General features: G+C 32.2%; 1 protein-coding gene across 2 annotated transcripts; it reads left to right on the top strand.

Annotated features, from left to right (window-relative positions):
• The first annotated feature begins 8,580 nt into the window (after positions 1-8,580).
• On the top strand, positions 8,581-11,111 carry LOC112026379 (nuclear transcription factor Y subunit C-9). Of its 2 annotated transcripts, none has more exons than XM_024059057.2 (2): positions 8,581-8,738; positions 10,039-11,111. In XM_024059057.2, the coding sequence occupies exon 2, from the start codon at positions 10,075-10,077 to the stop codon at positions 10,831-10,833; it is 759 nt and encodes a 252-aa protein (XP_023914825.1). In that variant the 5' UTR covers positions 8,581-8,738; positions 10,039-10,074; the 3' UTR covers positions 10,834-11,111. The 2 variants fall into 2 exon arrangements, with proteins under 2 accessions (XP_023914825.1, XP_023914824.1); XM_024059056.2 differs by having other exon boundaries at positions 10,036-11,111.
• The last annotated feature ends 254 nt before the right edge of the window (positions 11,112-11,365 follow it).

Here is an 11,365-nt window from a genome sequence, read left to right as displayed (position 1 = left end):
TTTAGAAATAGAAAGCAAATATGGAAATATATTTGGCTAGAGATCAAATTCACATAAAAGTATAGACTAGTATTGTTGGATATTTTTATAAAAATATCATATTTATTTTAATACTCATTTATGTGAATGGAGGAAATCAATTATATTTTAATGTTAGATACATTGATTGCTAAATTTTAAAATTCAAATATAATTCAAAATTTAAATAGCTATTGTCAATGGTTTTTAATTAGAAATTTTTTTAACATTAACATAATATTAATACCATCATTGCCAACTGTAGGGATGAAAGGCCCAAGAATGTATATTAGGTCGTGGGCTTTGTCTGAGGATATTTAATAGTCCAAGAACAAGTAGACATTAGCAAAGAAGTACAAATCAGTGATTTATGAAAGAATCCTGATTATGAGGGTTTGGGAAGATCATCCGAGGAGAAACATCAGGAGGAAATAGGACAAAGGAAAGCTAAGAAATATCTAAGAGAAAACTGCTATCACTGCATTAAATGCTCTGTAACTAACTCTCTAGCCGCATTAATGTAGAGGTAATACCTAAACAATGATATTTAGCCTTACAAGTACTCCAAAAGACTTCAAGAAGGTACTGATGGGACAAATATCAAGATAGGCAACTTGACCTACACATGGAGGGTGGAAATGAAGTAAAACAAGAAAATATAAGGAAGAAAGACCCCAAGAGACACATTTGAGAATCTGTAGAAAAAACACTACAGCATTAAGAATTGTAACTGTAATCAAGTCTAATAGAAATATATACAAGAACCACTCTTCTCGAACTTTGTCGAGAAAGGTTTTCTTTGCGTAAAACCTGTTTATTTTGGTTTTCTTGTCATCTTTAACCCGGTCTAATTGTTGTCCAACTCATTGAAGTCTAGTTTCAAGCTCACTCTCTACAAATTCATTGTATTTGGCTTTTTGGACTTTAATCCTTTTATCTTTCGGGCTTAGGATCCAAAACGAGACCTTACACTAGCATATTTGGTTTTATTAGAAATATAAACTTTCCATTCTAAACATTTTGTATTCAAACATTCTTATTTGAATATGATATGGTAACATCATATATAGAAGGTTTTTTTTTTTTTTTTTGGAAGAGATATATAGAAGGTTTCAACACTTAAATGTACAGGTACTACTGAATTATTTTATATTATAATAAGTTACCATATATACACAAGTGTTTACTATTTGATGTAATGGAAAGTGGTCAAACTACTAGCAATTCTTTGTAATATATACTCTGAAACTTTCTAAAAGGTATTGTTTAAAGTTCAGCCACGTGTGGGTTCCAGTTAGCTCAACTGGTAAAGTCTCTGATGGCTGTATAAGAGATCTGAGATTCAATCCATCCTTACACCAAAAACTGATTGATGTCTTGGTCTGATGAGAAAGAGCTATTATCAAGAGCGGACCCTATAGGTTGAAACTTTCTTAAAAAAAAAAAAAAAATTTCAGCCACGTTAACTATGGGCCATTAATTCCATAGCATTATGACACCTTTTTTTTTGTTCTCAACGTATAGATTTGGCAAAGACATTTTTTGATGTCTGGTTTATATATTATGTATAGGCGAAAACACTACTTTATCCTTTTATTTTGAGATTATAGACAATTTGGTCATTACATTTTAATTGCAATCAATTTGGTCCTTGTTATTTTTAACTTACAGTCAATTTGGTTCCTATCGTTAACTTACTAATAAAAAATGCTTACGTGACAAATGATGCGCATTGTTGGCACACTTGAAGTCTACGTGGCAACTAAAATAATATTTTTTTTAAAATTATTGCCATTAAAATGTGTCATATCCGCATTTAAATTCAATTAATTCAAAAAATAAAATAAAATTTGTAAGGACTAAAGATATCAAAACATCACAAGCTTTCCAATCGGATCAACTGATCAAATACCCAGCAAATCCAAAGAAAATCAAGAAGAAGAAAAAAAATAATAGAAGCCTCTTAATATGTTAAGGTTTGTGAATGGCAAGCTTCATTAGGATTTTCTTGGATTCGTAACCTATTACAGCCAAACTGTGTTGTAGATGTATTTGTTTGTTACGAAATTGGTAAAATTCACTTACAATCCACTGGACCCACTTAGCAAATCAAAGCGAATATTCAAAAATATAAATTTTGCACTCTCTAAATGCTAAAAGAGAAAGAAAAAAAACTCAGATTCACTTGAGACGATATTGCTTTCAATGACTCTCTACTTAGATCTGCTCCGCCGAAATCGTCAATTGAAATCTGTACACAAAATTTAATCACAAACCGACTGATCTCTAAAATTTGTGTTTTTGGGTTTAGTTCAAAGGGATCGAACCAAGTGGAAGAGAGAGGAAGTGAGAAGGAAAAGAAGAAGAGAAGCCACTGCCAGTGGTGGCGGTGGCATGCAGTGGCAAGATAATCATCAGCCATGTAGTTGCTAAGTTGTTGAGTTTTTTCAAATCTGGAACTGAGGTTTTTTTTTTTTTTTTGATGTGTTCATGTTCTTTCTTTTTTTTTTTTTTTTCTTTTCTCCTTTAAATTAAGTTTGTCATTTATTTTTGAAAAATATGTCTTTTTTTTCTTTTCTTTTTTTTATAGGAGATTGTCATTTATTTCAATTTGAATCTGATATGGCACTTTTTAATGACAATAAATTTTTTAATATTATTTTAATTGCCTCGTAGGCTTTAAGTGTGTCAACAATACACACCGTTAATCAGTTAATGGTAGGGGTTAAATTGGTTGCAAATTAAAAATAACAGGAACCAAATTAATTGCTACCAAAATATAGAGACCAAATTGACCGTGACACCAAAATGTAACGACCAAAATGGTGTTTTCGCCTTTTATATATATATATATATAGAAAGAAAGAAAGAAAGCTATTGATTATATATTGATTTCAATAACTTTATGACCATTTAATTGATATCAAACTTTTTTGATTCTTTGGTTAAGGACAAATTACATGTCTAGCTCTATATATATGGGAAGAAATAAAAGTTCAAAAACACATTATTTTTTAATTACAAAGCTACATACTTTCAAAAGCAATTTTTATTATTGTTCTAAATATTTACTATTTACTGCTTTTTACTATTCACAAAAATATTTTATCTTTTACTAAATTTTTTTAAGAAAAAAAAAAAGTACTATAAAGAGCTTATATCCTATGAGCAGTGTAGGCTAGCAAAGATAATCAGCAAATGTGGCCAGACTATTGTATCATGGGGATAACGTGCAAAAATATTTTGTCTAACTACATCGGATATACCGTAGATGACATGATTTGTCTCAAGACAGTAACTTGATTCATGACTTATCTCTGCTACATATTTTGGTAAAATCGTATTATGTAATTTTCAAAGAAAATTTAGGTAATATCTCTCTTTTATTTCCAACAAGTATTTAATTAGTTAATGATTAATATTAAAGTACAATTAAAAACAAATAAAGCTACAGAATTTTTTATTTTTGGCTGAATGCTACGGAACCTTTTTTTTTATTATAATTTTTTTGAGAAGATGAATGCTACAGTACAGAACTTGAACTGGCACTGCAGCATCAAAGTTATGACGTTTCTATAAGTCATAGAGATAGAGATTAACTTATAATTCAAAGTTGGTCCATGCGATGGAGTTTTTAAATTTTTGCAATGTATTATGTTTTATAGTATTATCATTAATAAATACACTGATGGTGAGTTATCAGTTGAAAAGACGCATGCATAGATTTTTTTTTAAACAATTTTATCATTCAATAGAAAAAAAAAATTAATAATTTATTTTTAGTTTTAGTATTATGTGTGTTACTTCTCTTCTCTCCTTAACTTCACAGCAGGCGTTAAGGTTTTTTAGCTTTGAAAAATAATGATTTTATGAGTGTACATTATGCAGACTTAAGAGTCCGTTTAAATACAGTTTATTTTGCTGAAAATTAAAAATTAAAAACTGAAAATATTATAACAAAATAATTTTTAAATGTACGAATAGTACCGTGAAACCCATTTTTAATATATTTTTTTCTGAATAAAGTGGTTGTGGGTCTCGTAAACAGTGCATAAACAATATATAACCAGTATATAAATAATGCTCAACAGTGCACTTTGTCGGGTAAAAGCTGAAACACCTGCCAAAAAAAAAAAAAAAAAAAAAAAGGCAAAACGCCAGATTTTGAAATGTAAAACGCCGAATCAAAACACATACTTAGTTGCTTTTATATCACATTCACATACAACAACTTATTGAGGAATTAAATTTTAAGACAAAAAGCTGATCTTTAAGTGACAAATCCACTGACACCCTCCGGTATAAGTTGAATTAAGTTGAACCTCAACCCTACCTAGAGCACCAGCCAATGATTTTAGGAGAAACAGAAGGTAACAATTCTTAAGTCAAATAAACATCACCTTTTTGTTTGTTCCAAAGGTTCAAACTTATAACATACCCCAGGGCCATACCCCTAACTTTAATCATTAGATCCAATTTTGGGTGATGAGATCTATAAGCATATATATATATATATATATAGTAAAAAACCAAAAGAAATTAATGAAAACAAGTTTTAAAAAAAATACTAGTTTAAAAAAATACTAAGAGTGATATAAATTTTACTATATAAACCCTACGAAATGATGTGTCAATTTTTAAGCACAAACTTTCTTTTTAATCATAAGCATTCTATTCTTTCTCCTCCTCTCTACTAACATGAAGCGCGTTTCTAGTCAATAAGAGCTCTTGGGGTCATCAGCTTATTATCCTTGGCATTCCTTTGATCTGTTGAGTGAGAGCCCTTCCACATGAGACTCCTAGATCACTATAGCCGACTTTCGTCTCTGTTCGACCAATCGGTCTCACATCACCTACCCTGGCTACCTACCGTTTAGGTGGCACCAACGAGATCTAGCAGCCAGCTAAGGTAAATTATCACATTAGGTTTTAAGATTCTTCTTGTAAATTGCATTTTGATAATAATTATGTAGTAAAATTTATAGTAACTTCAGTTTTCTTCAAACTCTAAAGGCTTCAAATACAAAGCAACCAGTAAAGAAGACCAATCTAATCATAATATTGTTAAATTACATGCATGTTAAAAATTATAATATCTAATTTATTAAATCAGATAATAAGCAAACATGACATCAAAACAAAGGAACAAAGAAATTGTAACGGCAGGGAATTTAAATTTATAGAGAAGTCCTAGCATAAATTAATTTTAGTCTATCAAATATAATTTAATTATAATTAAAGATAAAAAAAACTGTTAATGCAAGGTTGCTTTAGTCCTATAAAACTTGTGATAAATGAGTTTTAATTGATTTCAATTGACACAAATTAGTATTTTTTTTTATAACTTTAAAAATTAAAATACTGACATGAAAGGGAGCTTTCAGATATTGATGTGGCACTATAAGAGGAGGGCTCTAAAAAATTCAATTGCTTACGTTTTATACTATTATTATTATCTATCAAATTTTAGATTTTTTTTTTTTTTTTTTAGTCATCAACACCTGAATCTAGTTAAAAAAGAAGTAGTTTTTTACGTTGCCTAAAAATTGATGTAGACCTAATGGAGCATCGTTGAAATTCTGCATGATTGGGTAAAATGATCCATGATTTAAAATGAATTAGAATATTGGATTGGCACTAAAAAAAAGTCTTACCAATTATTTACAATGCAATGGAATCTCTCTCCCACTGTTACTTGCATGTGGGAGCATCCATGGAATTTGTGCACTCAATGTGAGTTAGACGCGTCACCAATAGCAAAATGGACTTGTTTAGAGACGGACACATGGCGTATCTATCTCGCATTTTAGTCATTGACCATAAACTATGCCTTTGATGAGGTAACCCATTAACCTCGCTAAAAGGCCCCACTTTTTTTTTTCTTTAATTGAATAATGAGATGATATTATTAATAATAATAAAAAGTGAGGAAGAGACTTCATCTTCTTCCAAAGGGTTCAAGAGAATCAAGACACAATCGAAATGAAAAAGTTGGGAATCCTTCTTTCCTCTCAAATGACAAAAGAATATAAAGACTAATGTATTTAAGGTTTGTTTGGTATAATTTATTTTTATTAGGTCATTTTACTTACAAATAAATTGTACAAATACACTAAAGTAAGTCTAATTTGTTGCAAAGATTTGATAGTGAACAAATTTAAATGTGAATATAGTATTATGTAATCTAAAATCAATTATCATTCCTTATTTAAAGAAATATGATTTTAAATGTTATGTCACTATATACACATTTACATTTATGAGGGTTGACAATATCTCATACTCTCGGGTTTGTAACAAAGTTGGTGTTAACAGGACCAAACTCAGCAAAACTATATTCTAGCTTGGTTGCCAACGAGGGCTTGGCTGAGTGGGTAAGGCTTGGACGCTTCATGCAACACACTTAGATTCGAGTCCCGCTACCTGCAAGCTTTTGTTGGTGGGTAAACTTAGTGGTGAGGTGTACTCACAAAATGTGAGGTGACTCCCACACAAAGAATACAGAATGGGTACCGATTACGGGCTCCCTGCCTGGGGGTGTAATATGACCATAAAGACCCCCATTTTTTGCTTCTAAAAAAAAATATATATATATATATATTCTAGCTCCCCTCCCCCCCAAGTAATGAGTCTTCTCCTAGAAGCTATGTAAGGCTTCTTCAAGAAACCTTGGGAGTGTATTTCTACCACTAATCAACATTAGGATCTTACCTACTAATCAGATAAGCATGAAATGCTATTAGACTTAAAAAAGAGGAGCCCAATTTGTCACTTGGAAAAGTTATGTTGAGCTTATGCATTTTTAACTAATCTAAGGGTTTGTTTGAATATTGCTTATTGTTGAAAATTGAAAACTGAAAATATTATAACAAAATAATTTTTAAATGTGCGAATAATGCTATGAGAGCCATTTTTAATGAAAATTTTGTAGAAAAAAAAGAGGTTTGTGGGTCCCGTGAATAGTGCACGGGACCCACTGATAGACGCAAACGCGCAACGCAAGCTTTGAAAACACTATCCAAACTCCACCTAAAGAGGACAAAAAAATGTCAAAACCTTCCCATTTGCCTCTTGGGGAAATAGATCCAAGATGCAACTAACCCTCATGATAACCCAAAATTCAAAAAGTTAAAGATGGTATTGTTTTCATAATTTCTACCTATTAAAATTATTCACAAAACTCTTATCACTAATTTAATTATTAAGGATCTAAAACCAGCACACCAAGATTAGTCAATGATCTAGGAAGTCTATTTGTCTTATGTAGGAGTCTACCAAAACACTGAGTTGTTAGACAACCATTGCCAATTTCGTCGAAGTCCTCCTCGTGGTTGGATAAAGTTTAAATCGAGTGCTCTTGTGCATTGAATCTAACACGAGGTGGTTATAAAAATAAAAATAAAAATCTAATATGAGGCGGACGCGTACTTTATATCATATCAAGTCTAATATATTATATAGCACTGCACCTAAATTGCGTCCCTTGCGATTCTCCTTTGTTCCGAGCACCACCCTACCTACTATATATATACACTAATCTAAACTATAAAATAAACCATCTCCCTTTCAAAGTAAAGCAAAGCAAGTTGATGGCAATCCATTGTATGTTCTAATTAATTCAACTAGTAAAGTTCATTATCGTCGAATAAGAAATTTATGGTCTTATTAGTGTTTTGGTATGAAAATAAAGAACAATCATTAAGAAACAAACCCTATAAATTTGAAATATTATATATTTATTTTAAAAAAAACTTATACCCATTAAATAAGGCCCAATCTAGAGCATTCGTATCCGCAACTTCCATCCTATTCTATTTTACTATCTCAAAAAATTACTTTATCAATTATACCATATCATTTTACAATACAATTAACATCTCAACTTTTATTTTCATATTCTACTCATTAAAATAATATATATTACCCACTAAAATAATATAATATATTCCAATACAGCTCTCTCTTTTTACTCCCCCATCTCTCTTCCACTTTATCAATTAAAATATATTATAATTTTTACTAAAATACTATAGTAACATTCTACCTTTAGTATAGCACTTTAGCACAATTGCAAAAAAATTTACGATTGTAAAACTTTACAAATCCAACTGTTGAACTCTTTTTGTGCCTTTATGCTGAATTTTCCCTACCTATACCCTTTACAATTGCCCATGGGAATGCTTAAGCGGTAGAAAGTCAATAATTTAACATACTATTAGGTGAGGGCAAAATCGTGAGGAGAGTGGAAAAGGCAAACGAAAAGACATAATCAGACGAGACGACGAAGCAAACTGGCGCTTTTTTTTTTTTTTTTTTTTTTCTTTATAGTGGAGTTGAGAGACTTTGAGAGTTGAGTTGAGAGACTTTAAAAGCATAGATAGCCCCATTAAAAAGTCCACCTTCCCACTCTTTCCTCCACTTCCATACTTACACATACACCCACTCTTTATTTTGTTTTATTTTATTTTCTTAAAGTACTAAATAATAATAAACTATACTAAAATAAAGTTTTATTATTTTTCCCACATAATAATTTCATATATTATATATTATATATATAGAGCATATGCTATATTTCTCTCTGTGTCATAGTCTCCGTTGCTTTCTTCTTCTTTCTTTAGCTTCTTCTTCTTCTTCTTCTTAGTCAAAAAAGTCTTCTCTCTTAGGGTTTCACCCATTGAAACCTCACCCAGAAATCCCACCAAAACTCACCGGATTAGGTACTACTCTCTCTCACTCACTCGCTTTTAGTTTCTTCATATTTAACTTTTGTTCACCAGATATTAATTCGATGATTTTTTTTTTTTTTTTTGCATATATATTTTTTTTGTTTGAAATTTATCTGTGTAAATTTAGTGAGGTTTGGTAGTTAAATTGTTAGTTGCGGCTTTTTGGAAACCTGCTTGGAATTCGCTAATAACGGTTTAGTACGATGTGGTCCTGTGTGTGTTTGTGTGTGTGTGTTTTTGTTTGGTTTCTTTTGTGTAGTTAGTTAAGAGTAATTCTTTTAGTTTCTGTATACGTAACGGACGTATGTACATACGTATACGTATCGTATGATTAAAAAAAAGCAAAAGAAGTTACGCCGTGTTTGTTTGGTGTTCCTTTGTGTAAACGACAGCTCGTTTAGTTGGTAGTGTGTCTGTGTGTTTGTGGTGGTAGCTTAGGTTTTAGGAATCAAAGACTGTAAAGTTATAGTTGGGAAATGGGAATTTCTGCTGGTAATTGTGATTTTCTGACGGGTTTTTTTTGTAGGCCCTTTTGACTGATCAGATTGAGTAATTATTAGATACTTCCAGAGCACAGTCCACATCATGAATGCGAGAATTTGGTTGATTGATTGTGAATCAGTGTTGTATGTGCTCTATGTGAGATTAAGTTGCGATGTTTCGGTTAATGTTTTAGTTGTTGTTGTTGCAAGTTCTTGTTACTTGTGGAAGTATGGTATTTAGTTTTTGATGGCTTGCTAGATAGATATACTGCATGCAATTAATATTTTTGTTTCAAAATTTTACTGTATTTTCTATTTAGACTGTTGATAAGATGTCACTAAATAAATAGTCTTCTTTCCCAATTCAGATTGAAAGCTTAATTTCTTAGACATACAGTATGAGATTATGGGTTACATCATTCATGACACATGCTTCCAGTACGGAGTACCAATGAGATTCTTCATTATTTGGTATAAAGTTGTTAGGTAGGAAGAGAACTCACATGAGCCTAATGGCTTGTACTCGTGACCGGTCTCCTGTTTCTTAGCATTTCAGTACGACAGATCTAATGATTTTTCATTGACATCTTTTGCATTGGTTTGTTTTTAAGCTTAGGTTTGGACTATATCAGATTCATGGGCTTGGAGTACCAAAAGTTGTGGTCTATGTTGAATTGAAGAGTTTACAATTTGGGCTGTTTATTTCAATGTCCATACATTAGATCTTGCATTTTCTTTTATGGAAAGTTATTAACTGTTTTTGTTCATTCAAATTTTTTTTTTTGTTTTTTTGATTGCTTATTTAGAAGCATAAAGAATTTCATTCCAAGTGAACCTAAGCCAGTATGGATCAGCTAGGGCATGGTCAGCCTGCAGGTCAAGTGCCATATGGCCTCAATCCATATCAATCAAACCAAATGATTGGGGCCTCCCAACCTGGATCGGTGGGAACTATGCAGTCCCCTAGTCAGACAGCAGGACTCTCTGCCTCTTCAGCTCAGCTTGCACAACACCAACTTGCTTATCAGCACATTCACCACCAACAGCAACAGCAACTGCAACAACAGCTCCAGAATTTTTGGACAAATCAGTACCAAGAGATTGAGCAGACTTCTGATTTCAAGAACCATAGCCTGCCATTGGCTAGAATTAAGAAGATTATGAAAGCCGATGAGGATGTAAGGATGATATCAGCTGAAGCCCCGGTTATATTTGCCAGGGCCTGTGAAATGTTCATTCTAGAGTTGACACTTAGGTCTTGGAATCACACAGAGGAGAACAAAAGGAGGACACTCCAGAAAAATGACATTGCAGCTGCAATTACAAGGACTGATATATTTGATTTTCTGGTTGATATTGTTCCAAGGGAGGATTTGAAGGATGAAGTACTTGCATCAATCCCAAGAGCTGGGAATCTTCCAGTTGGAGGTGATGCTCTTCCTTACTATTACATGCAACCTCAGCATTCTTCACAGGTTGGTGCTCCAGGGATGATCATGGGCAAGCCGGTAATGGATCAAGTTTATGGCCAACAGACTCGGCCTTACATGACTCAGTCGGCATGGCCACATCTACAGCAGGAGCAGCCACCCTCAGATTCTTGAGTGGAAGAAATAGCTGACTTGAAACATGGACATGTGAGTCACTTAATCATGATGATAGTTTGTGGTTGTAATATGAAAGTCAAGAGTGCTTCTCTTTGGCGCAGTACAAGTTAATTATTTTGCTTGACATCTAGTTATTTACAGTTAAAAAAAAGTGCTTGTTGTTGGTTAATTGGTACATTTTCCCAAATCACGTAAAAGTTGTGACCTCTTGTTCTGTAGATAATTGGATTTCATAGTTCCTCTTTTTTTGTATGTCAAATATAAAGATTTCTTCATGATTGTGTTTTCCTTAGCATGATAGCATCTAATGCCCTTTTCATCTCTTCCTGTTGTAAAATTCCAAGCTATGGTGATTGATTTATTGGGCTACTTTTAATAGCAGCCAAATCTGTTGCATGTAGAATCAACAAAAAGCATCAAGTTTCTTCAAAATGATGCCCCATATTAGTTGAATTACAATGTTCTCTATCTTGAGAGACTTTTTTTGGGATGGTTAAAATCAAGTTAGTTTACTTTTGTTCAAGAGATT

Source organism: Quercus suber, unplaced genomic scaffold, assembly GCF_002906115.3.
Source record: "Quercus suber isolate HL8 unplaced genomic scaffold, Cork oak 2.0 scaffold_907, whole genome shotgun sequence".
NCBI lineage: Eukaryota > Viridiplantae > Streptophyta > Magnoliopsida > Fagales > Fagaceae > Quercus > Quercus suber.
The sequence above is the reverse complement of the archived record's forward strand: the minus strand, read 5'-3'. Positions and strand labels throughout refer to the sequence as shown.